The sequence below is a fragment of the Macaca nemestrina genome, chromosome 5 (genome assembly GCF_043159975.1).
Source record: "Macaca nemestrina isolate mMacNem1 chromosome 5, mMacNem.hap1, whole genome shotgun sequence".
In the NCBI taxonomy this organism is placed as follows: Eukaryota; Metazoa; Chordata; class Mammalia; order Primates; family Cercopithecidae; genus Macaca; species Macaca nemestrina.
Window position 1 is genome coordinate 14,934,590 of NC_092129.1, and position 22,482 is coordinate 14,957,071.

The 22,482-nt window shown below is 37.7% G+C and overlaps 1 protein-coding gene across 4 annotated transcripts in view; it reads right to left on the minus strand.

The window, feature by feature from the left end:
* LOC105492063 (methyltransferase like 24) overlaps nucleotides 1-22,482 on the minus strand; it is a 123,983-nt gene that overhangs the window by 52,418 nt on the left and 49,083 nt on the right. For all 4 annotated transcript variants that reach the window (XM_071096291.1, XM_071096290.1, XM_011758929.3 and 1 more), the window contains one exon: nucleotides 9,545-9,773. In XM_071096291.1, coding sequence (XP_070952392.1) covers nucleotides 9,545-9,773 — 229 coding nt within the window. The remainder of the gene's footprint in view (nucleotides 1-9,544; nucleotides 9,774-22,482) is intronic.

The following is a 22,482-nucleotide window of genomic DNA, read 5'->3' on the forward strand; positions in this document are numbered from 1 at the left end:
AAAGAGTACAGAGTTTCTTCCTCAGTCATTTAGTTCTTCTCCCTGGAGTCTCCCAGCATCACTAGTTTCTTGCATATACTTTCAAAAACAATTATGTGAGTAGTAGAATGGTGGAAATCTACACACACTCTTCTGCAATTTGCTTTTATTGAAATATAATTTATATACAATGAAATTCATACAGTTTAAGTATATTGGTCAATTACTTTTTTTTCAGACAGGGTCTTGCTCTGTTGTCCAGGCTAGAGTGCAGTGGCTCAATTGATCCTCCTGTCTCAGCCTCCTGAGTAGCTGGGACTACAGGTGTGTGTCACCATACCTGGCTAATTTTTGTATTTTTTGTAGAGATGGGGCTTTGCCATGTTGTCCAGGCTGGTCTCAAACTCCTGGCCTCAAGAGATCCACCCTGCTCAGCCTCCCAAAGTGCTGTGATTACAGGTGTGAATCACCATGCCCAGCTAATCAACAACTTTTGAAATGTATATACCCATGTGACCACCAGCATACTCAAAATATAGAATGTTTCCATCACCCCAAAAAGTTCCCTTGTGATCTTTTCAGTAAATCTCCAACTTTGCTCCCTCACCACCTGCCCTAGGCAACCACTGATCTGTTTTCTATCATCATAGAATACTTTTGTCTATTCTAGAACTTTATATAGAGAATCACATAACAGGTGGTTTTTTGAATCTGGCTTCCTTCATTCAGCATAAAGTCTGTGAGACTCATTTGTGTTGTATGTGTCACAAAGCTTGTTCTTTTTTATTGCTCAGTGGTATTTCATTCTATATGGATGTGTGGTAGGTATATGGTACATTTAAGAGATACATTCATACCGTAACTTCTCTACCCATTCACATGTTACAGACATCTGAGTTGTTTCCAGTTGAGGTTATCATGAATATAGCTCCTACACACTTTCAGTTACAATCCTTTGTGCAGACATATGTTTTCAGTTATCTTGGGTAAATATCTAGGAATGGGTTTACTGGATCAATTGGTAAATATATTAAGAAATTAAGAAACTGCCAACCTCTTTTCCTAAGAGGTTGCATTCCCACTACAAATGTTTGAGATTTCCAGTTACTCTATATCCTCATCATCACTTAGTAACATCAATCTTTTAAATTTTAGCCATTTTGGTAGTTATGAAGTGGTATCTCACTGTGGCTTTAATTTTCATTACCCTAATAACTAATCATATTGAACATCTTTTCATGGGTGTTTTTGCCATCTGTATATCTTGTTTGGTGGGGTGCCAGTTTAAACTTTAGTTTGTTAATTGAATTGTTTGTCTCCTTATTTTTGGTTGTAAGAGTTCTTTATGTATTCCGGATACAAGTCCTTTTCTGATATATTTGTGATGAATATTTTCTCCCAGTTTTTATGTTCTTCACAATGTCTTTTGATGGGCAGGAAGTTTTGATCTTGATAAAGTCCAATTTGTCTTTTTAAAAATTTTTTATGGTTTATGCTAAGAAATATACTGTCTAAAAAATTTTTGCCTGTGTCAAGGTTGTAAAGATGTTCTCCCATGTTTTCTTCTAGAAGTGTTATAATTTTAGCTTTTATGTTTAGGTCTATGTTCCACTTCAAAATAATTTTCATGATGATGTGAGATTCAGGTCAGGTTTTACTTTTTTCCCTTACAGATAACCAATTGTTCCAGCACCATTTGTTGAAAAGACTATAATTTTTCCCATTTAATTATGTTGATGCCTTCATAAAAATCAATTAATTATATATGTGTTTCTCTTTTTTTTCTTCACTGCAGATTTTTAAAAAACTTTTATTTCCCTTTTAGGAGTACATGTGCAGGTTTGTTATATAGATAAACCTGTACCATGAGGGTTTGTTGTACAGATTATTTCATCACCCAGGTATTAAGCCTAGAACTCATTAGTTATTTTTCTCATCTTCTCCTTCCTCACACCCTCCACCCTCTGATAGGCCCCACTGTCTGTTGTTCCCCTCTATGTGACCATGTGTTCTCAGCATTTAGCTCCCACTTAAAAGTGACAATATGCAGTATTTGGTTTTCTGTTCCTGTGTTAGTTTGCTAAGGATAATGTATATATGTGTTTCCATCTCCAAATTCTCTTGGTGTTCCATTGATCTATATGTCTATCTTTACGTCAGTACCAGACTATCTTGATTGCTATTCCTTACATTGTCTTGAAATCAAGTAGCATAAGCTCTCTAACTTTGTTCTTTGTTTTCAAAACTGTTTAGCAATTGCTTTGCATTGTAAATTCCCTTTCTTAAAAATGTATCTCAGAAATTGTTCCACATCAATAGATTAAAATTTGCTTTGTCTTTTTTTTAGTGGCTTCATACGTTGTCCATGAAAAGATATACAATTCTCCATTTAACTACTTCCACAGTGGTGGCTATGCAGATTGTTTTCTACCCTTTGCTATTACAAACAATGCTGCAAAAAACAATAACTTTATTCATATATCGGTTCACACATATGGGATATGACTGGGGGGCAAACTCACAGAAGTAGAATTGCTGGATTTGCATTTGCAGTGTGATAGATATTGCCAAACTGCCCTGCAGAAACGCTGTAGCAATTTATATTTCTGCGACTTTTTATCTTTGATAATCTGATGAAAACATTATATCCAACTATAGTTTTATTTGTCTTTCTCTTCATATGTCCAAGTTTTAATATTTTTCCATATAAGCCATCTGTATCTCCTTTTCTGTGAACTGTTTTTCATCAACTATTTCTTCATCCAATTTTCTATCAAGTTGTGGGTCTTTCTATACTGGTGAAGCCCTTCTATACTGGTGAAATTAACTCTCTGCTTAAAAAATGAATTGTCAGTATTTTCTCAGTTTGTTATTTGTCTTTTAATTTTGTTTTTGGTAGTTTTACCATGTGGAAATTTTGTACGTAATCAAATTAATTATTCTTTTCTTTTGTGACTTCCTAACTCTAGGACTTTTTTTTAAGTCTCCATAGTTTTCTTTCTAATATTTTTATGGTCTTTAAAAAAACTTTATTGGTTTAAATTTTTTGGCAAAAGCCATCAAATAAAGCTTAAAAAACATTTTTTAAATAAGTACCCATAATTTTACTGAAACATCCACCTTTTCTCTATGATTTGAGATAGTACCTTTATCATATATCAGCTCTGGAGGTATGTGGATTTATTTCTGGATTTTTAAAATCTTCCATTAATCTGTTTATCTGTTCATGCAATAGTACCATTTTTATTATTATAGTTGTATAAGAAGCTTTATTATCTCATAGGGTTAGTTAACCTCCTTTATTACTCCTTTATCAGAATTTGATTGGTTATTTCTGCTTGTTAATTCAATATGAACTCTAGAATTGGCTTCTTTAGTTCTGAAAAAAAAATCCTATTGGCAATTTTATTGGGAACATGTTAAATCAGTAGATTAACATAGGAAAGAGTTAATCATTATGATGTTGAGTATTTACATCAAAGCAGGTACTATGCTTTCGAATTCGTTCAAGTTTTCCTTTACGTCCTTGAGTGGCTAAGTTTTCTTCTTGTAGACCTTGCACATGTCTCATTAAGTTTATTTTTAGCTTTACTTTTGTTGCTTTTGTAAATAAACTTTACTTCCTTTTTGTATTCTAACTAGTTTTTATTCACAAAAATGTAGTTAAAAATTTTTTGTATACTGTACTCAGACAACTCATTAAATTTTCTTATTGTTTGATAATTTTTCATTAGATTATCTTGAGTTTTCCAGTATACCATCATATTATCTTCAAATAATATGTCCTTCAATAATAACAATATCTGCAAATAATAAAATTTTTACCTCTTTCTTAATTTATCCTCCTAATTTTTTTTCTTTTCTTATTGTATTAGCTATTATCTTAAGAACTGTATTAAATAACAATGGTGATTACACACTGTATGATTCCATTTATAAACATTCTTAAAAATGATAAAATTATAGAAATAGAAAACAGATTAGTGGTTACCAGGGGTTAGGGAAGGAGGTAAGGGGAAGAAGGTAGGTGTGGCTATGAAAGGGAAACATGATCCTTGTAGTGCTAGAAATGTTCGTTATCTGTAATCTCTGTATCATTTCTTACAGGTGCACGTGAATCTATCTCAAAATGTGAATTTTTTTTTAAAGAGCTCTAATCTTTTTTTTTAATGGTAATGATAAAAATCCTTATTTTTCCCTGAATTTAATAAGGATATTTCCACTGTTTCTACATTAATTATGATGTCAGCTCTTGGACTAAGATATACCAAAGTAAGAAGCAATTAATCCAAATATATCAGCAAAAACAATACATACAAATGGATTAAACTCACATATACAGATATATTTATTATGGAAATACTCATCCACTGCTTTCTATTGAGTTTTTTATTTTTTATGTTGCAGAGATAAGTGTATAGCGAGAGACAGTGAGACAGAGAAAGCAAATGTGGCAAAATAATAAAAAACGGTGAATCCCAGTGGAAAATATGTGAGGGTTCATTCTATTCTAGCAACATTGGCATTTGAAATTTTTTATGGGAGACAGAGCGAGACTCCGTCTCAAAAAAAATAAATAAATAAAAATAAAAATAAAAATATATAAAACTCCAGATAATAGTAATGTGGGCACCCAGGTTCAATGGGTAGTTAACTTTTGATGATCCTTATCATGTTTAGAAGGAATATAGAAATACTAAATAATTTTATATGTATTAAAATTTTAGAGTTAATTATATACTTTTTAAATCTAAAGGTAACCACGAAGAATAGAAATAAAAGCTTTAGCAAGAAGTTGGGGGGAGGGGGAAGTGCAGAAAGCCAAAGGCCAAATTTAAAAGAGTAGAAGTTAGTCCCAATATGCCAGAAATCCCAATAAACAGAAATACAAAAGCATTAAACACAACTATTTAAAGACATTCTCAGGTTGGGTTTAAAAACACAATCCAGACATATATTGAATACATTGCTCTTAGAAGCCATACATAAACTAAAACTATACGAAAATAATGAAAATAAAAGAATCTAGAATGTTATTTCACATAAATACTTATCAAAGGAGAGCAAGTATGGCAGAACTAACATCAGATAAAACAGAATTTAAGGCAAAAAATATTTCTAGAAATGAAAACTGACACACTATATACATATGGTCATATTTCTTTCCTGAAAGAGTATATTGTTTTCCGTTTCCAGCAGCAAAGTGTATTATTCCCAACAAGCATTACAATACAGGGCAGTATCAATATCTTATTTATATTTACCAATTTGATAAGTAAAAAGAAAAACAAAAAGCGAGTCTTTAATTGCTTTTTCTTTTCTTTTCTTTCTTTCTTTCTTTTTTTTTTTTTTTTTGAGAGAGGGGTCTGGCTCTGTCACCCAGGCTGGAGTACAGTAGAGCAATCATGGCTCACTGTAGCCTCCACCTCCTGGACTCAACCAATCCTCCCACGTCAGCCTCCTGAGTAGCTGGGACTACAGGCACATGCCACCATGCCCAGCTAACTTTTTAAATCTTATGCCCAACTAATTTTTTAAATCTTTTGTAGAGATGGAATCTTGCTATGTTACCCCAGTTGTGTAATTTCAAAGCCCATATTCTCTCAAATGTAATCATAGTGACCACACAACAAAACAGATGTTCTGGAATCAATGGTGAGCTCCCAGCCAAGGGAGGCAGAAACTGGTAGTCCTGTGAGGGTTCAGGTGGACACTGAGCCACGGCCTGGGTGGCGACAAGGGCAGATGAAGGAAGACACAGTTCCCTGAGCTGACAGGCAGGGAGGCCAGCTATCCCAGGGCGTCTGACCAGAGGGCCCCAGCCCCAGGGCCTACATCTGTTCTGCGTGGCATGTATCTGAATTAATTCTCAGCAGTTTATTTAATTTCTATACAGCACAGTATTTACTTTCTATACAATTACCCACAAAGCTGTTCAGCGCCTGGAGGCACCAAACAATAGTTCTCTACAACCACCTCTGAAGGACCAATTGCCTTTGAGTTTCACACAAAGCTCTCATTAAAAACTCTTGACTGGAACTAGGTGGTTAGCAATTTCCAGAGAAATCTCTGATATATTTACCCTGGAAAGAAAGAAAGAGAGGAAAAAAAAAAAAAAAAAAAAAAGGTTTTCTATAAAATTTACTAAAATTGTTAATAAAAACCCTTTGAGTTTACTGAAAACAACTGAGTGACTAATTCACACCAGGCATTCTGCTGGAGACTTTCACACTGTGTTCTCAGACCTACTTCTCAGAAAAACCCCACAATTTTGGGCGTATCTTTGTCCTCATTTAACTGACAATCAAACTGAGTGCCAGAGAGGTTAAATGACTCGCCCAGCGTCAAAAGCCAGTAAGAGGACCATGCTTCAAACCAAGATTAATGAGCTTACACAGGGAAACCCTCAGGCAGCTCTGTTATTCAGAGTTATCAGCAGCATGGTTAAGACCAAAACTAATAGTTATAATTCCTCATGACCTAGCTCGGCTCATTGAGGATACTCTGAATGTAACAAAGACTTTAGAAAAAAACCATACATTATGATTAAAATGAGCAGAAATTTCAGATTCAATATTTCTAGTTGCATTCTGAAAAAACTGTATGCTTAGTTAACAATAACCACTTCTGCAAAGAGTAGACAGTTAATCATTTCACATAATGCTGGATTCAAGTGATATTATTCCCTGACAGACTGGGCTTCTGGTCCACATGCTTTTGCTGATGCAGCTGCTCTAGCCTGATGCTTTAGAACAGGCTTTTGATTTCGAGTTTGAAGTTAAAATTACCGAAGAGTTTTAAAAGCAGTACAAAAGCCATATGCATCTTTCTGTCACTATCTCAGAATACTGCTTCCATTTTTGCCCATATTTTTACTTGAGTGGCTGGAATTTAGGTGTAGATATACAGAATAGGAAAACTAACAGCAGAACAGGGAAATTATTACAAAACTATATGAAATAGTTTAAAGTTCTGAAATAAAACAGCTAAAAACGCTTTGGTATCGACACTCACTTTCAGAATAAATGAGTGAAGGTGTGAAGGCAGAAACGCTGACATTTGTTAGTGTGTTTTTTTCTATTTGCTTCCCCTGCCACAGCCACATCCTATCTACCATTATCTGTACATGCAGAAAAATGAAAACAGACCGAGCTTGCTACAACACACAAACAAGGTTTCCATTTATCTGGCCCCGTATAGCTCCTAGAAGCATTTTCCTAAGGAAAGCAATCACTTGCTGATGGGTTTAGTTTTGTTGTTTTTGTTTTAAAGCATTGACCCAAAAAGAAAATCTCTACGGAAGCATATCAGTATCTTTTAAATTCTTCAACAAGGAATTAAAAAAAAAAAAAAAGGAGGAAATGCATTCCTGATAATTCTGTGCCAGATCACTTTCATTGTAAATATTTTTTTAAAAAATAAGTAGCCTTAGAAACATAAACATTGCTCCTTTTTAGGCATCATTGTAAATATTTCTGCTATCTCAGGAGCAGCATTGCAAAAGGCCTCATGCTTTATCCTTAGCAGAAAGGTTGGTCCGCCGCAGCTCCCATGGAGCTAAACAAACACAATTCAGGTAGGTACCTTGTTATCTAAAAATACATTTCCCATAGGAAATGTGGTTAGATCAATTATATCCACAGATCACTTTTTCAAAGTCTTATTTTATCCTCATCTTTACCAAATCTTTTGCTAAAATATTGGGGGAAAAAAAATAAGCAAAACGGCATTGAGTTTCTCTTTTTCTCCTACTCAGTCTTTTCTTTGAAGAGTGGTGCTGGAGAGGGCTAAGATGTAAAGAGCATAAAGGAGGAACAGCAAGACTCCTAACTGAACACAAAAAAATAAGTAGTTAGCTCTTTGAATAATCTAAAGTTGACATATTAGAGAATTAGGCCTGTAATTTTCAGCTGTAAAAAACAGATCTACAAAGGTAACAAGCAGCAAAAAAGAAAAAAACAAAACCCTAAATAAGGTTCTGAAAAATGCTCCTGCTTCTTCCCACACATATGAAAAACATTAACAGCATGTAAAAAGGAGTTCTCTTCTGAGGTTTTACCCAAAAATCCTACCTGTGTCTCACTAAGGCTCCTGACTATTAAATGCCACCAGTTACCCTTGGTGGCAAAGTAAAATACAAATCAGTAGTTAATTGTGTGTTAAAAGAACAGCAAATTCTTTGAAGTTGTTCTTGAAGAAGCATGGGCTATCTAATTAAAGGATGTTTAAAGAACAAAAGAGGAGGAGGAGGAGGAAGAAGAGGGGGAGGAGGGAGAAGGAAGAGGAAGACGAAGAAAGGAGGCAGAGAAAAGGGAGGAAGATGGGGAAGAGGAGGAGGAGGAATAACAATGCAGGGAAAAACCTCTTTTTTTTTTTTTTTTTTTTTTTGAGACGGAGTCTCGAACTGTTGCCCAGGCTGGAGTGCAGTGGCGTGACCTCGGCTTACTGAAAGCTCCGCCTCCTGGGTTCACACCATTCTCCTGCCTCAGCCTCCTGAGTAGCTGGGACTACAGGTGCCCGCCACCACGTCCAGCTAATTTTTTGTATTTTTTAGTAGAGACAGGGTTTCACCATGTTAGCCAGGATAGTCTCGATCACCTGACCTTGTGATCTGCCTGCTTCGGCCTCCCAAAGTGCTGGGATTACAGGCGTGAGCCACTGCGCCCGGCCTGGAAAAACCTCTTACTGAAGATCAAGAAGCCAACTCAAGTTTAAAATTGAGTCTCATGCACACTGTTTCTCAAATAGAAACACCCATTCTGACCTGTTCTAAACTACATGGCATCTCCGGCTGGGAATACAGACCAAAATAGCCAAACCCAAGAAAGACTGAAGATCAAACACAAGCCAACTGCACTCAGGAGAAATTCTCTAGTATCTGCCTACAGAATACAATTAGCTCGGGTATACTACACTAAAAATTGCTTTTAAAGAACAGTGCAAAAACTGGGTTTCTTTTTTGCTGTCTATTCATAATAAAATGTTTGCAGAGATTTGACATCCTTTGATATACTTATATAATTTGTAACATACATAATGTCCATTCAACTTTATAAAGTAAATTTTAATCAAAGCTATATATATTTTCTGTGTAGAGCCTAGTGATTCAAAATAGTGAGAAACACGTCACAACAGTGAGAAACATGATACACAAGCAATATCTTAGTAAGCATAACCCCGATTTCTTTTTTCTTTTTTTCTTTTTTTGTATTTGAGGTCAACATAAGTAGTTTGCTCTCTCTGAAAAGTGTAAGTCAGTTGCCAAATGAAAATGGTATTCTTCAGCCTATGCCAGAAGTAAGTTCCTTAGTCTTCTTGCCTAGTCTTGGACAAGACCATTAACATTACTCAACAGCAACTAAAATCTTCACATCAATTTAAATATGTCTATCCTTGCCAACACTTTATGTCTAGAGTCGACTCTATAAATAATGTTGGGTGATTAGTAAGATTAAAATTGGACCTTCAACAATCCAATGTCAATGTTGCTATTCTTGGTTTGCATTTTAAAAAGCTGATGGGTTTGTTCACTTTATTCAAGTAAAAAATCAAATGAAAACCTCACCTTGTGATGCCCAAATTCATTCAAAATGCTTCCCAGTTTTCTGGTGTTGCTATGTGGTTTTTGGGCAGCAACAGCTGGATGGGGATCCCGCCAGTCAATGGACAAGCGGTGATACCAAAGGTGCTGACTCTCCAGAACGTGAGCTGACTTGACACTAGGATCAAAACGATGCACCTCACATCCATTGTTAGCCATGCTGACCTCAAAATGGGTATCATCACTTCCCAGCCTATAAAGAAAGAGGATGGAAATCAACAACTAAAAATGCGATGAAGCGAAGTGCTGGACTGACAAGATAACACTTCCAAGGCCAAAGTTCTTAGTTATATCAAGCCTTCTCTTGTTTTAACCCATGGCTAATATACACATTCAATAAACTTTCTTTCACAAAAAAGTATTATTGCTTAAAGCTTCTGGATGAAAGATAAATTATCTGCTAAACAAAGACCAGAGAATCACATACTCAAACATGTAGATGCAACATCAAATTGGCTTAAGTGATGTAAAGCACAGTAGCAATGAAACAAAGAAGACTATCCAATAGTCTTAGATTTTCTCAGAATATGTCCAAAAATATAAGCCCCAGGATTAGTTCTCTTGAGGAGAGGTGTGTTCTACTAATGAGGTAATTTGTCTCCATTCTAATGGCCACAGTGCTGCATATGCAATTTGACTTAAAGACAACAGCTGTTTTCTTAGAAATGTAATATATTTTTAAATAGTGCAGATAAGAAAAAAGGCAAATGTATGTGAATCTGCTGCATCCAGAACGCAAGAAGCAGAAGGTTCCCTCACCTAAATTCACACCAAAAGGGGAAGAAATTATGAATTAATTGTACTTAAGTACTCAATAGGTAGCACATCATATGGAAAATTATAAACTTACGAATATTGAATTGACTCAGAAATATTCCTTATTTAATGGTGCAAGGATTGTCACTTTGATTAAAGCACCAGTTTTTTGTTTGTTTGTTTTTCTTTTTGTTTTTTGAGACTGAGTCTCGCTCTGTTGCCCAGGCTGGAGTGCAGTGGTGCAATCTCGGCTCACTGCAACCTCTGCCTCCCGGGTTCAAGCGATTCTCCTGCCTCAGCCTCCTTAGTAGCTGGGATTATAGGCGCATGGCACCATGCCCGGCTAATTTCTGTATTTTTAGTAGAGACGGGGTTTCACCACATTGGTCAGGCTGGTCTTGAACTCCCGACCTCGTGATCTGCCCACCTCAATCTCCCAAAGTGCTGGGATTACAGGCGTGAGCCACTGCGACCTACCTAAAGCACCAGTTTTAATGTAAAACATGAAATTAACTGAGAATGATTTTTTTAAATGGTGATTATGGTTTCTCTGCCCCAAATACTGTACTTATATGTGATTTAGGATACCAAAATCCCACAGAGTAGCTACACTACTTGGCCGAACCTAAACGCAGTGCAGAAACACTTCAATCTAGTAGATTCTACTACAGCTGACCATTGAACGACACAGGTTTGAACTGCGTGGGTCCACTTGTAAGTGGATTTTATTCAATAAATACAGTCAGCCCTCCATAGCTATGGGTTCCATGTCCACAAATTCAACCAACATGGATCAGAAATACAGCATTGATGGGATGCAGGAGCCTACTGATATGAAGGGCCAATGTTTTGTATCTGTGAGTTCTACAGCCAGACTTGGTATTTCGTGGATTTTCATATCTGTTGGTGGGGAGAGGGTGGCCTAGAACCAACTGCCAACCCCATATGGAGGGATGACTGATGATTGCATAATCTGGAAATACACAAGTTCAGCGGATAATAACTATTTACCTTATTTTAATTAACTAAAATAAGCCTTCGGTTCAGAGATCATCCACCTAGACAATTTTTTTTTTTTTTTTTTTTTTTTTGAGATGGAGTCTGGCTCTGTCGCCCAAGCTGGATACGCAGTGGCACGATCTCAGCTCACTGCAACCTCTGCTGCTGGGATTCAAGCAATTCTCCTGCTTCAGCCTCCCAAGTAGCTGGGATTACAGGTGTGCCCCACCATGCCTGGCTAACTTTTGTATTTTTAGTAGAGACGGGGTTTCATCATGTTGCCCAGGCTGGGCTCGAACTCCTGACCTCAGATGATCCACCCTCCTTGGCCTCCCAAAGTGCTGGGATTACAGGCATGAGCCATGGCACCCCACCTAGACATTCTTAATACAGGCAGCCCTCTGTATCCACAGATCTGATTCACAAATTCAACCAACTGCAGATTGAAAATATTCAAAAAAACAAAAATAAAAATAATACAACATTAAAAATAGTAGAAATAAAAAGCAATACAGTATAACCACTATTACATGGCATTTACATTGTATTAGGTATTATAAGGAATCCAGAAATGATTTAAATGATGCAGGAGGATGTGCATAGGTTATATACAAATATTACACCATTTTATATCCAGGACTTGAGCATCCTAAATTTTGATCTTTGCAGTGGTCCTGCAACCAGTCTCCATGGGTGTGGAGGGGTGCTGATAGTCTCATTTGCCTCTTCCTCACCCTTCACCCAACTACACTGCTCTTTTTCCCACTGCATCCCATGGTAAGTCAGCCCTCTGATGTCCCTAAGCCATAGCTTTTTCAACCCTTTTTGCCTAAAGAAAATTCAGCACTCCTCTCACAAGCACTTCCATTTCTTCCACCTAACAGATCTTGTTCCCTATTTTCTACCTCCTATTGAATCCACACAGCTCAGACCACTCAAGTCTCTGCCCCAGTTTTCCCCCAGTTTGCCATGATCAAATCTGATGTGGCAGATTGACTTGTTGACTCTGCTCCTTCAACCCTGCACCATCCACATTACTCCATGCTCATCATGAGAAAGAGTCTTTCCCTGTCTCTTGACTTTTTGGCTTGGCCATGTGCCTTGCTTTATGGAAGGAAGTGGGAGTATGCCAGTCCAGATCCTAAGCCTTGAGTGCTTCTGTTCTCTCTCTTACACTGTCATCATGATAAAAACGTACCCTGGAGAGTTTGCACTCCAGCCAGTCCGCCGGCCCTCTGTAAAATACAGAACCTCCCTTAGCCATCTCAGCTGAATACTATAAACACCTCTACGCAAATAAACTAGAAAATCTAGAAGAAATGGATAAATTCCTGGACACATACACCCTCCCAAGACTAAACCAGGAAGAAGCTGAATCCCTGAATATACTAATAACAGGCTCTGAAATTGAGGCAATAATTAATAGCCTACCAACCAAAAGAAGTCCAGGACCAGACGGATTCACAGTCGAATTCTACCAGAGGTACAAGGAGGAACGGGTACCATTCCTTCTGAAATTATTCCAATCGACAGAAAAAGAGGGAACCCTCCCTAACTCATTTTATGAGGCCAGCATCATCCTGATACCAAAGCCCGGCAGAGACACAACAAAAAAAGATAATTTTAGACCAATATCCCTGATGAACATTGATGCAAAAATCCTCAATAAAATACTGGCAAACAGAATCCAGCAACACATCAAAAAGCTTATCCGATAATTGGCCTTCATCCCTGGGATGCAAGGCTGGTTCAACATACGCAAATCAGTAAACGTAATCCATCATATAAACAGAACCAAAGACAAAAACCACATGATTATCTCAATAGATGCAGAAAAAGCTCTTTGACAAAATTCAAAAGCCCTTCATTCTAAAAACTCTCAATGAATTAGGTATTGATGGGACGTATCTCAAAATAATAAGAGCTATTTCTGACAAACCCACAGCCAATATCATACTGAATGGGCAAAAACAGGAAGCATTCCCTTTGAAAACTGGTACAAGACAGGGATGCCCTCTCTCACCACTCCTGTTCAATATAGTGTTGGAAGTTCTGGCCAGGGCAATCAGGCAGGAGAAAGAAATAAAGGCCATTCAACTTGGAAAAGAGGAAGTCAAATTGTCCCTGTTTGCAAATGACATGATTGTATATTTAGAAAACCCTATCGTCTCAGCCCCAAATCTCCTTAAACTGATTAAAGCAACTTCAGCAAACTCTCAGGATACAAAATCAATGTGCAAAAATCACTATACACCAATAACAGACAAACAGATAGCCAAATCATGAGTGAACTCCCATTCACAATTGCTTCAAAGAGAATAAAATACCTAGGAATCCAACTTACAAGGGATGTGAAGGACCTCTTCAAGGAGAATTACAAACCACTGCTCAATGAAATAAAAGAGGACACAAACAAATGGAAGAATATTCCATGCTCATGGATAGGAAGAATAAATATCATGAAAATGGTCATACTGCCCAAGGTAATTTATAGATTCAATGTCATCCCCATCAAGCTAACAATAACTTTCTTCATAGATTTGGAAAAACTACTTTAAAGTACATATGGAACCAAAAAAGAGCCCACATTGCCAAGATAATCCTAAGCCAAAAGAACAAAGCTGGAGGCATCATGCTACCTGACTTCAAACTATATTACAAGGCTACAGTAACCAAAACAGCATGGTACTGCTATCAAAACAGAGATATAGACCAATGGAACAGAACAGAGCCCTCAGAAATAATACCATACATCTACAACCATCTGATCGCTGACAAACCTGACAAAAACAAGCAATGGGGAAAGGATTCCTATTCAATAAATGGTGCTGGGAAAACTGGCTAGCTATATGAAAGCTGAAACTGGATCCCCTCCTTACACCTTATACAGAAGTTAATTCAAGATGGATTAAAGACTTAAATGTCAGACCCAAAACCATAAAAACCCTAGAAGAAAACCTAGGCAATATCATTCAGGACATAGACATTGGCAAACACTTCATGTCTAAAACACCAAAAGCAATGGCAACAAAAGCCATAATTGACAAATGGAATCTAATTAAATTAAAGAGCTTCTGCACAGCAAAAGCAACTACCATCAGAGTAAACAGGCAACCTACAGAATGGGAGAAAATTTTTACAATCTACCCATCTGGCAAAGGGCTAATATCCAGAATCTACAAAGAACTCAAACAAATTTACAAGAAAAAATCAAACAACCCCATCAAAAAGTAGGTGAAGGATATGAACAGATACTTCTCAAAAGAAGACATGTATGCAGCCAACAGACACATGAAAAAATGCTCATCATCACTGGTCATCAGAGAAATGCAAATCAAAACCACAATGAGATACCATCTCACACTAGTTAGAATGGCTATCATTAAAAAGTCAGGAAACAACAGGTGCTGGAGAGGATGTGGAGAAACAGGAACACTTTTACACTGTTGGTGGGACTGTAAACTAGTTCAACCATTGTGGAAGACAATGTGGCGATTCCTCAAGGATCTAGAACTAGAAATACCATTTGACCCAGCCATCCCATTACTGGGTATACACCTAAAGGATTATAAATCATGCTGCTATAAAGACACATGCGCATGTATGTTTATTGCAGCACTATTCACAATAGCAAAGACTTGGAACCAACCCAAATGTCCATCAATGATAGACTGGATTAAGAAAATGTGGCACATATATACCATGGAATAGGCCTATGCAGCCATTAAAAAGGATGAGTTCATGTCCTTTGTAGGGAATGGATGAAGCTGGAAATCATCATTCTGAGCAAACTATTGCAAGGACAGAAAACCAAACACTTTATGTTTTCACTCATAGGTGGGAATTGAACAATGAGAACACTTGGACACAGGGTGGGGAACACCACACACCGGGGCCTGTTATGGGGTGGGGGGAGGGTAGAGGGAGGGCTAGCATTAGGAGATATACCTAACGTAAATGATGAGTTAAATGGGTGCAGCACACCAACATGGCACATGTATACATATGTAACAAACCTGCACGTTGTGCACATGTACCCTAGAACTATTATTAAATAGTTATTTACTATTTGATAAACATTATTAAAGTATAATAACGAAAAAAAGAAAGAAAGAAAGAAAGCCTCGCAGCTGAGCCCAGCCTGGATCAACTGAAGCCCAGCTAACCTGCAGACATACAAGCAAGAGTAAAGACATACAAGCAACAGTAAATAATGGTGATTGTTAAGCCACTGAGTTTTAGAGTGATTACACAACCAATAGCTAACTGATACACCTGGCATTAAATATAAATTCAAGAGATGCAGTTGAAACTACAAAGCATTTTTCTTGTAGATAAATTTGTTTTTATATAGATCAGAATATTGTAGAACTCACATATCCAAAAGGAATTTTCACTTAATTAGTCAAAACTTAGATGAACAAAGCAGTGTTATTGTAGATCAAGGGCAATTTTATAGTTTATTAAGAGAACATTATGTCAAAAAAGTACTCGTTACATATAATTTGTATATAAATCTGGAGTGAAATATGTGAATAATTTCTTCCTCTGAATTGTCAGAATGTTGTCTTCAAGAAACAATATTGATGTATATATATCTCAAAAAAGTAAATTAGCTACATACAATTCTGTAATTGTTTGTTTAAGACACTTTATTATATATTGATATGTTTTCTATTTAAACTAGTTGCTGATAATTAAACAAATAAACACACATAGAAATAATTCAAGTTCTAAGAAGTATGTAAAATGAAAAGAGTTTCTGGGCAAGATGGCCAAATAGGAACAGCTCCAGTCTGCAGCTCCCAGTGAAATCAATGCAGAAGGCGGGCAATTTCTGCATTTCCAACCGAGGTACCCGGCTCATCTCACTGGGACTGGTTAGACAGTGGGTGCATCCCACAGAAGGCGAGCAGAAGCAGGGTGGAGTGTTGCCTCACCCAGGAAGCACAAGGGATTGGTAACTCCCTCCCCTAGTGAAGGGAAGCCGTGAGGAACCGTGCATTCCGGCCCAGATACTACGCTTTTCCCACGGTCTTCGCAACCCACAGACCAGGAGATTCCTTTGGGTGCCTACACCACCAGGGACCTGGGTTTCAAGCACAAAACGGGGCAGCCGTTTGGTCAGACACTGAGCTAGCTGCAGGAGTTTTTTTTTTTGTTTTTTTTGTTTTTTTTTTTTTTCATACCCCAGTGGTGCCTGGACACTCCCCTGGAAAAGGGACTGAAGCCAGGGAGCCAAATGGTTTCGCTCAGCAGATCTCACCCCCAAGGAGCCCAGCAAGCTAAGATCCATTGGCTTGAAATTCTCGCTGCTAGCACCACAGTCGAAGTTGACCTGGGATGCTCGAGCTTGGTGTGGGGAGGGGCGTCCACCATTACTGAGGCTTAAGTAGGTGGTTTTCCCCTCACAGTGTAAACAAAGCCTCTGGGATGTTTGGACTAAGCAGAGCCCACCACAGCGCCTCAAAGCTGCTGCAGCCAGACTGCCTCTCTAGATTCCTCCTGTCTGGTCAGGGCATCTCTGAAAGAAATGCAGCAACCCATCAGGGACTTATAGATAAAATGTCCATCTCCCTGGGTCAGAGCACCTGGGGAAGGGGAGGCTGTGGGTGCAGCTGCAGCAGACTTAAATGTTCCTGCCTGCTGGCTCTGAAGACAGCAGTGGATCTCCCAGCACAGCACTTGAGCTCTGCTAAGGTACAGACTGCCTCTGCAAGTGGGTACCTGACCCCTATGCCTCCTGACAGGGAGACACCTCCCAGCAGGGGTCTACAGGGAGCTCCTACATGAGCTCTCCTCATACAGGAGAGCTCCGGCTGGCATCTGGCAGGTGCCCCTCTGGGACAAAGCTTCCAGAGGAAGGAGCAGGCAGCAATCTTTGCTGTTCTGCAACCTTTGCTGGTGATACCCAGGCAAACAGGGTCTGGAGTGGACCCCCAGCAAACTCCAGCAGACCTGCAGAAGAGGGCCCTGACTGTTAGAAAAAAAACTAACAGAAAGCAATAGAATCAACATCAACAAAAAGGATGACCAGGCAAAAACTCCATCTGAAGGCCACCAACAGCAAAGACCAAAGGTAGATAAATCCATGAAGATGAGCAAAGATCAGTGCAAAAGGGCTGAAAATTCCAAAAACCAGAACACCTCTTCTCCTCCAAAGGATCACAACTCCTTGCCAGCAAGGAAACAAAACTGGACGGAGAATGAATTTGACAAATTGACAGAAGTAGGCTTCAGAAGGTGGTTAATAACAAACTCTTCTGAGCTAAAGGAGCATGTTCTAACCCAATGCAAGGAAGCTAAGAACCTTGATAACAGGTTAGAACTGCTAACTAAAATAACTAGTTTAGAGAAGAACATGAATGACCTGATGAAGATGAAAAACACAGCACGAGAACTTCATGAACCATACACAAATATCAATAGCCGAATCAATCAAGTGGAAGAAAGGATATCAGAGATTGAAGATCAACTTGATGAAATAAAGTGTGAAGACAAGATTAGAGAAAAAACAATGAAAAGGAACGAACAAAGCCTCCAAGAAATATGGGACCATGTGAAAAGACCAAACCTACATCTGATTGGTGTACCTGAAAGTGACGGGGAGAATGGAACACACTTCAGGATATTATCCAGGAGAACTTCCTCAACGTAGCAAGACAGGCCAACATTCAAATTCGGAAAATACAGAGAACACCACAAACACTCTTTGAGAAGAGCAACGCCAAGACACATAATCATCAGATTCACCAAGGTTGAAACAAAGGAAAAATGTTAAGGGCAGCCAGAGAGAAAGGTCCACAAAGGGAAGCCCTTCAGATTAACAGCGGATCTCTCTGCAGAAACCCTACAAGCTAGAAGAGAGTGGGGGTCAATGTTCAACAATTTTAAAGAAAATAATTTTAACCCAGAATTTCATGTCCAGCCAAAGTAAGCTTCATAAGTGAGGGAGAAATAAAATCCTTTACAGGCAAGGAAATGCTGAGGTATTTTGTCTCCACCAGGCCTGCCTTACAAGAGCTCCTAAAGGAAGCATTAATTAAAATTAACTCAAGCTCCTAAAGGAAGCATTAATTAAAATTAATTCAATGGATTAAAGATTTAAATGTAAGACCTAAAACCATAAAAACCCTAGAAGAAAACCTAGGTAATACCATTCAGGACATAGGCATAGGCAAAGACTTCACGACTAAAACACCAAAAGCAATGGCAACAAAAGCCAAAATTGACAAGTGGGATCAATTAAATTAAAGAGCTTCTGCACAGCAAAAGTAAGTATCATCGGAGTGAACAGGCAACCTACAGAATGGGAAAAAATTTTTGCAATCTATCCATCTGACAAAGGGCTAATATCCAGAATCTACAAGGAACTTAAACAAATTTACAAGAAAAGAACAAACAACTCCATCAAATATTGGGCAAAGGATATGAACAGAGACTTTTCAAAAGAAGACATTTATGTGGCCAAAAAACATGAAAAAAATCTCATCATCATGTTAATTAGAGAAATGTACATCAAAACCCCAGTGAGATACCATCTCATGCCAGTTAGAATGGCAATCATTTAAAAGTCAGGAAACAACAGATGCTGGAGGGGATGTGGAGAAACAGGAACGCTTTTACACTGTTGGTGGGAGTGTAAATTAGTTCAACCATTGTGGAAGACAGTGTGATGATTCCTCAAGGATCTAGAACCATAAATACCATTTGACCCAGCTGTCCCATTACTGGGTAGATACCCAAAGGATTATAAATCATTCTACTATAAAGACACATGCTCACGTATGTTTATTGCAGCACTATTCACAATAGCAAAGACTTGGAACCAACCCAAATGCCCACAATGTTAGACTGGATAAAGAAAATGTGGCACATATCCAATATGGAATACTATACAGCCATAAAAAAGGGTGAGTTCATTTCCTTTGCAGGGACATGGATGAAGTTGGAAACCACCATTCTCAGCAAACTAACACAGGAAAAGAAAACCGAACACCACATGTTCCCACTCATAAGTGGGAGGTGAACAATGAGAACATATGGGCATAGGGAGGGAAACATCACACACCGGGGCCTGTCGGGGGGTGGGGGCTAAGGGGAGGGATAGCATTAGGAGAAATACCTAATGTAGATGACGGTTTGATGGGTGCAGCAAACCACCATGGCACATGTATAGCTATGTAACAAACCTGCACGTTCTGCACGTGTCCCAGAACTTAAAGTATAAATAAATAAATAAGTAAATATTATTTAAATAAAATAAAACTAAAAAAGATGAAAAGAGTTTTTTACCACTAGAAATTTTAGCCATTAATTTCCAGAGATTATCATGTTTAGCAGTTTTTTATATATCTTTTCCGAAATTTTCTACATATATACAAGTGTTTCTCTATTATAAATATCATAAGCACACACATACACATATAAGTTAGTCATTAAATAGTGGGAGACTTTTATATAATACATTAGATAACATAAAACTATTTATAATTTGTAATTTTTGGATTAATTTACGTTATACTTTTACTATAATCTTAATATATAAACATGTATCACATTGGAATGTAATAAAGTATATTCTGTTAAATGATATATAAAGTTCTTACTTTCATTTATTTGAAATGGTACTTCTTCAAGTGTAGTTGAAATTGGTCAAGTTTGTGGTCATGTAAAAAGCAAGAGGAGGAGCAAATGTAATATGCACAGGTGTTACAAAACATGGCCCAAAGTGGTAAACCAGGAGTCAAATCCAATCCAGGTAGACCCAGAGCACGTGCTCTCTATACACCACCTGGTTGCTGATGAGCACAGGACACAGGATCATGGAAGGAATATTTGTGATCACAGGTCTAGGGAACTGTCCGTTACCAGACAGTAATGCTCCATGAGGAAAAGGGCTATGTCAATCTTGCTCATTTCTAAATCCTCAGTGCTGAATAGATGAATGATGACAGACAGACCTACAAAATGCTGCCCTAAGTGAAATAAAACTATGAGGCAGGGTCTGGAATTCCCAGAACACACAGTACAATATTCAATATCCAAATATTGCCTGTGGTGAGCTATATTTCACTGACTTATTCATGTTCATAAACAAATATTTACAGAGCATTTTACGTGTGCAAGGAACTACACTGGACACCAGGGACAAATGGATAAATTAAACATGGTCCTTGATCTGAAGAAGTTCACAAAGTAGTAATGAAGAAAGATTTTTGAACAAATAATTATAATAAAAAGACAACCATTATTTACAGCGAAAACATATGTAGTCTATAAGGAAATCATGTTCTGCTGCTATTTAACTAGAAGGAGAATACAAATAGAAAATTTTGCTTGACAGAAATATTTTATTTAATGTTTATTTAATGAGGCAAGAAGTATAGATCATATGGCTTCCATCTCAAGGTCTAAGATAACTATTCCATTTTTTGTACCTTGGCCATGAGGAAAGGTAAAAGGGGAAGTGATAGTCTCATCCTGTCTTCTTGGGGACGTGGCCTAGAAGTTGCACACACCACTTCCATTTGTAGCTCACTGCTTAAAGCTATTCATATGGCCATTTACAGCTACATGGAAGGCTAGGAAATACAGCCATCAGAAAGGTGGCCATGTGCCCTGCTAATATTAGGAGTTCTGTTACAAAAAAAGAAGGGGAGAATAAATATTGAGGGACAATGAGTAGTGCCTGCTACAACCCATTTCTGAAATAATTAACCAGTTAATATGTATATTCAAAGCTATATACCTTTCAATTAAGACTGCAACCTCTCCCTCTCTGTGGGGAAGAAACAAAATTATGTAATTCATCCTGACAATATTGTTTTGCATATATTAATGCTGGGGTTAGAAATAACTACAAACTTTTCAACATAGAAGGACCATTAAATCTGAGAGCTGTTGAAGAAATAGGAAGGGGGAGATTTACAGGGCTAAATTTTCAAAGGTAATAGAATAATATTGGAACCATCTTGATCCTCTTTCTCTAATGTCTTAGAGAAAAACAACTAGGATCCCTGCAGGCAGTTGTGTGGACTGTGCACTGGACAACTCTGGGAGATGTCATTCCCATCATAATCACCATAAAAATGATTTTCTAGCAGTAAAAGTTCTTGAGGGAGGGGTGCCCTTTCCCAAATTGTATAAAGGTGTTCTTTGGACAAGCTGCAAGTGGTACTGTAGTCCCATGCCGTTTAACGCTGCTGAAGGGCAGAAGGGGTGGGTTGTGGCACTGTTTCAGGCCCTTGATTATTCTTTTAAAAATAGTCCTGAAAGTATTAAAGTGAATGGCCTTTGATGTTCTCCAGGAACAAAAAACTCAGAACATAAGCACATGAAGAGATGCTGAAGATCATTACAAATACAAATGAAAACCACAGTGAGATACCACTTCATATCCGCTAGGATGGCTACAATCAGAATGATCAATAATAGTAAGTGTAGGGAAGGATAGGGAGAAATAGGAAACCTCATAGATTACTGGCGAGAATGCAAAATGGTATATAGCCAAGAGAAATGAAAACATATGTCCACATAAAAACTTGTACAGGAATGTTCATAGCAACATTATTCATAAACACCAAAAAGTGGAACCAACCCAAATGTCTATCAACTGATGAATGAATAAATAAAATGTGATATAACCATACCAAAATTCATACAATGGAATATTACTCAGCCATAAAAAGGGATGAAGTACTGATACATGCTGCAATGTGGCTGAACCTTGAAAATATTATGCTAAGTGAAAGAAACCAGTCACAAAACGTCACATATTATACGCTTTTATTTATGTGAAATGTCCAGAATGGGTGAATCTACACAAACAGAAAGTAGAATAGTGATTGCCTGAGGATGGGGGACAGGGGATGGAGAGAAGAGGGTTGGAGGGAAATTGAGAGTGACTGCTACTGGGTACAGAGGCTTCCTTTTCGGGGTAATGAAAATGTTCTAAAATTGACTATAGTGACTAAAAGAGCCATGGAATTGTATATTTTAAATGGATGAATTGTATGGCATGTGAAATATATTTTAACAAGCATTTTTTAAAAGGTAAAAAAAAACAAATAAAATGAACTCAGAGCAAAGACAGGGAAAGTTTTTAACCTTCCCGTCGAAGGCAGAGGGTTAAAAGAGGTAAGATA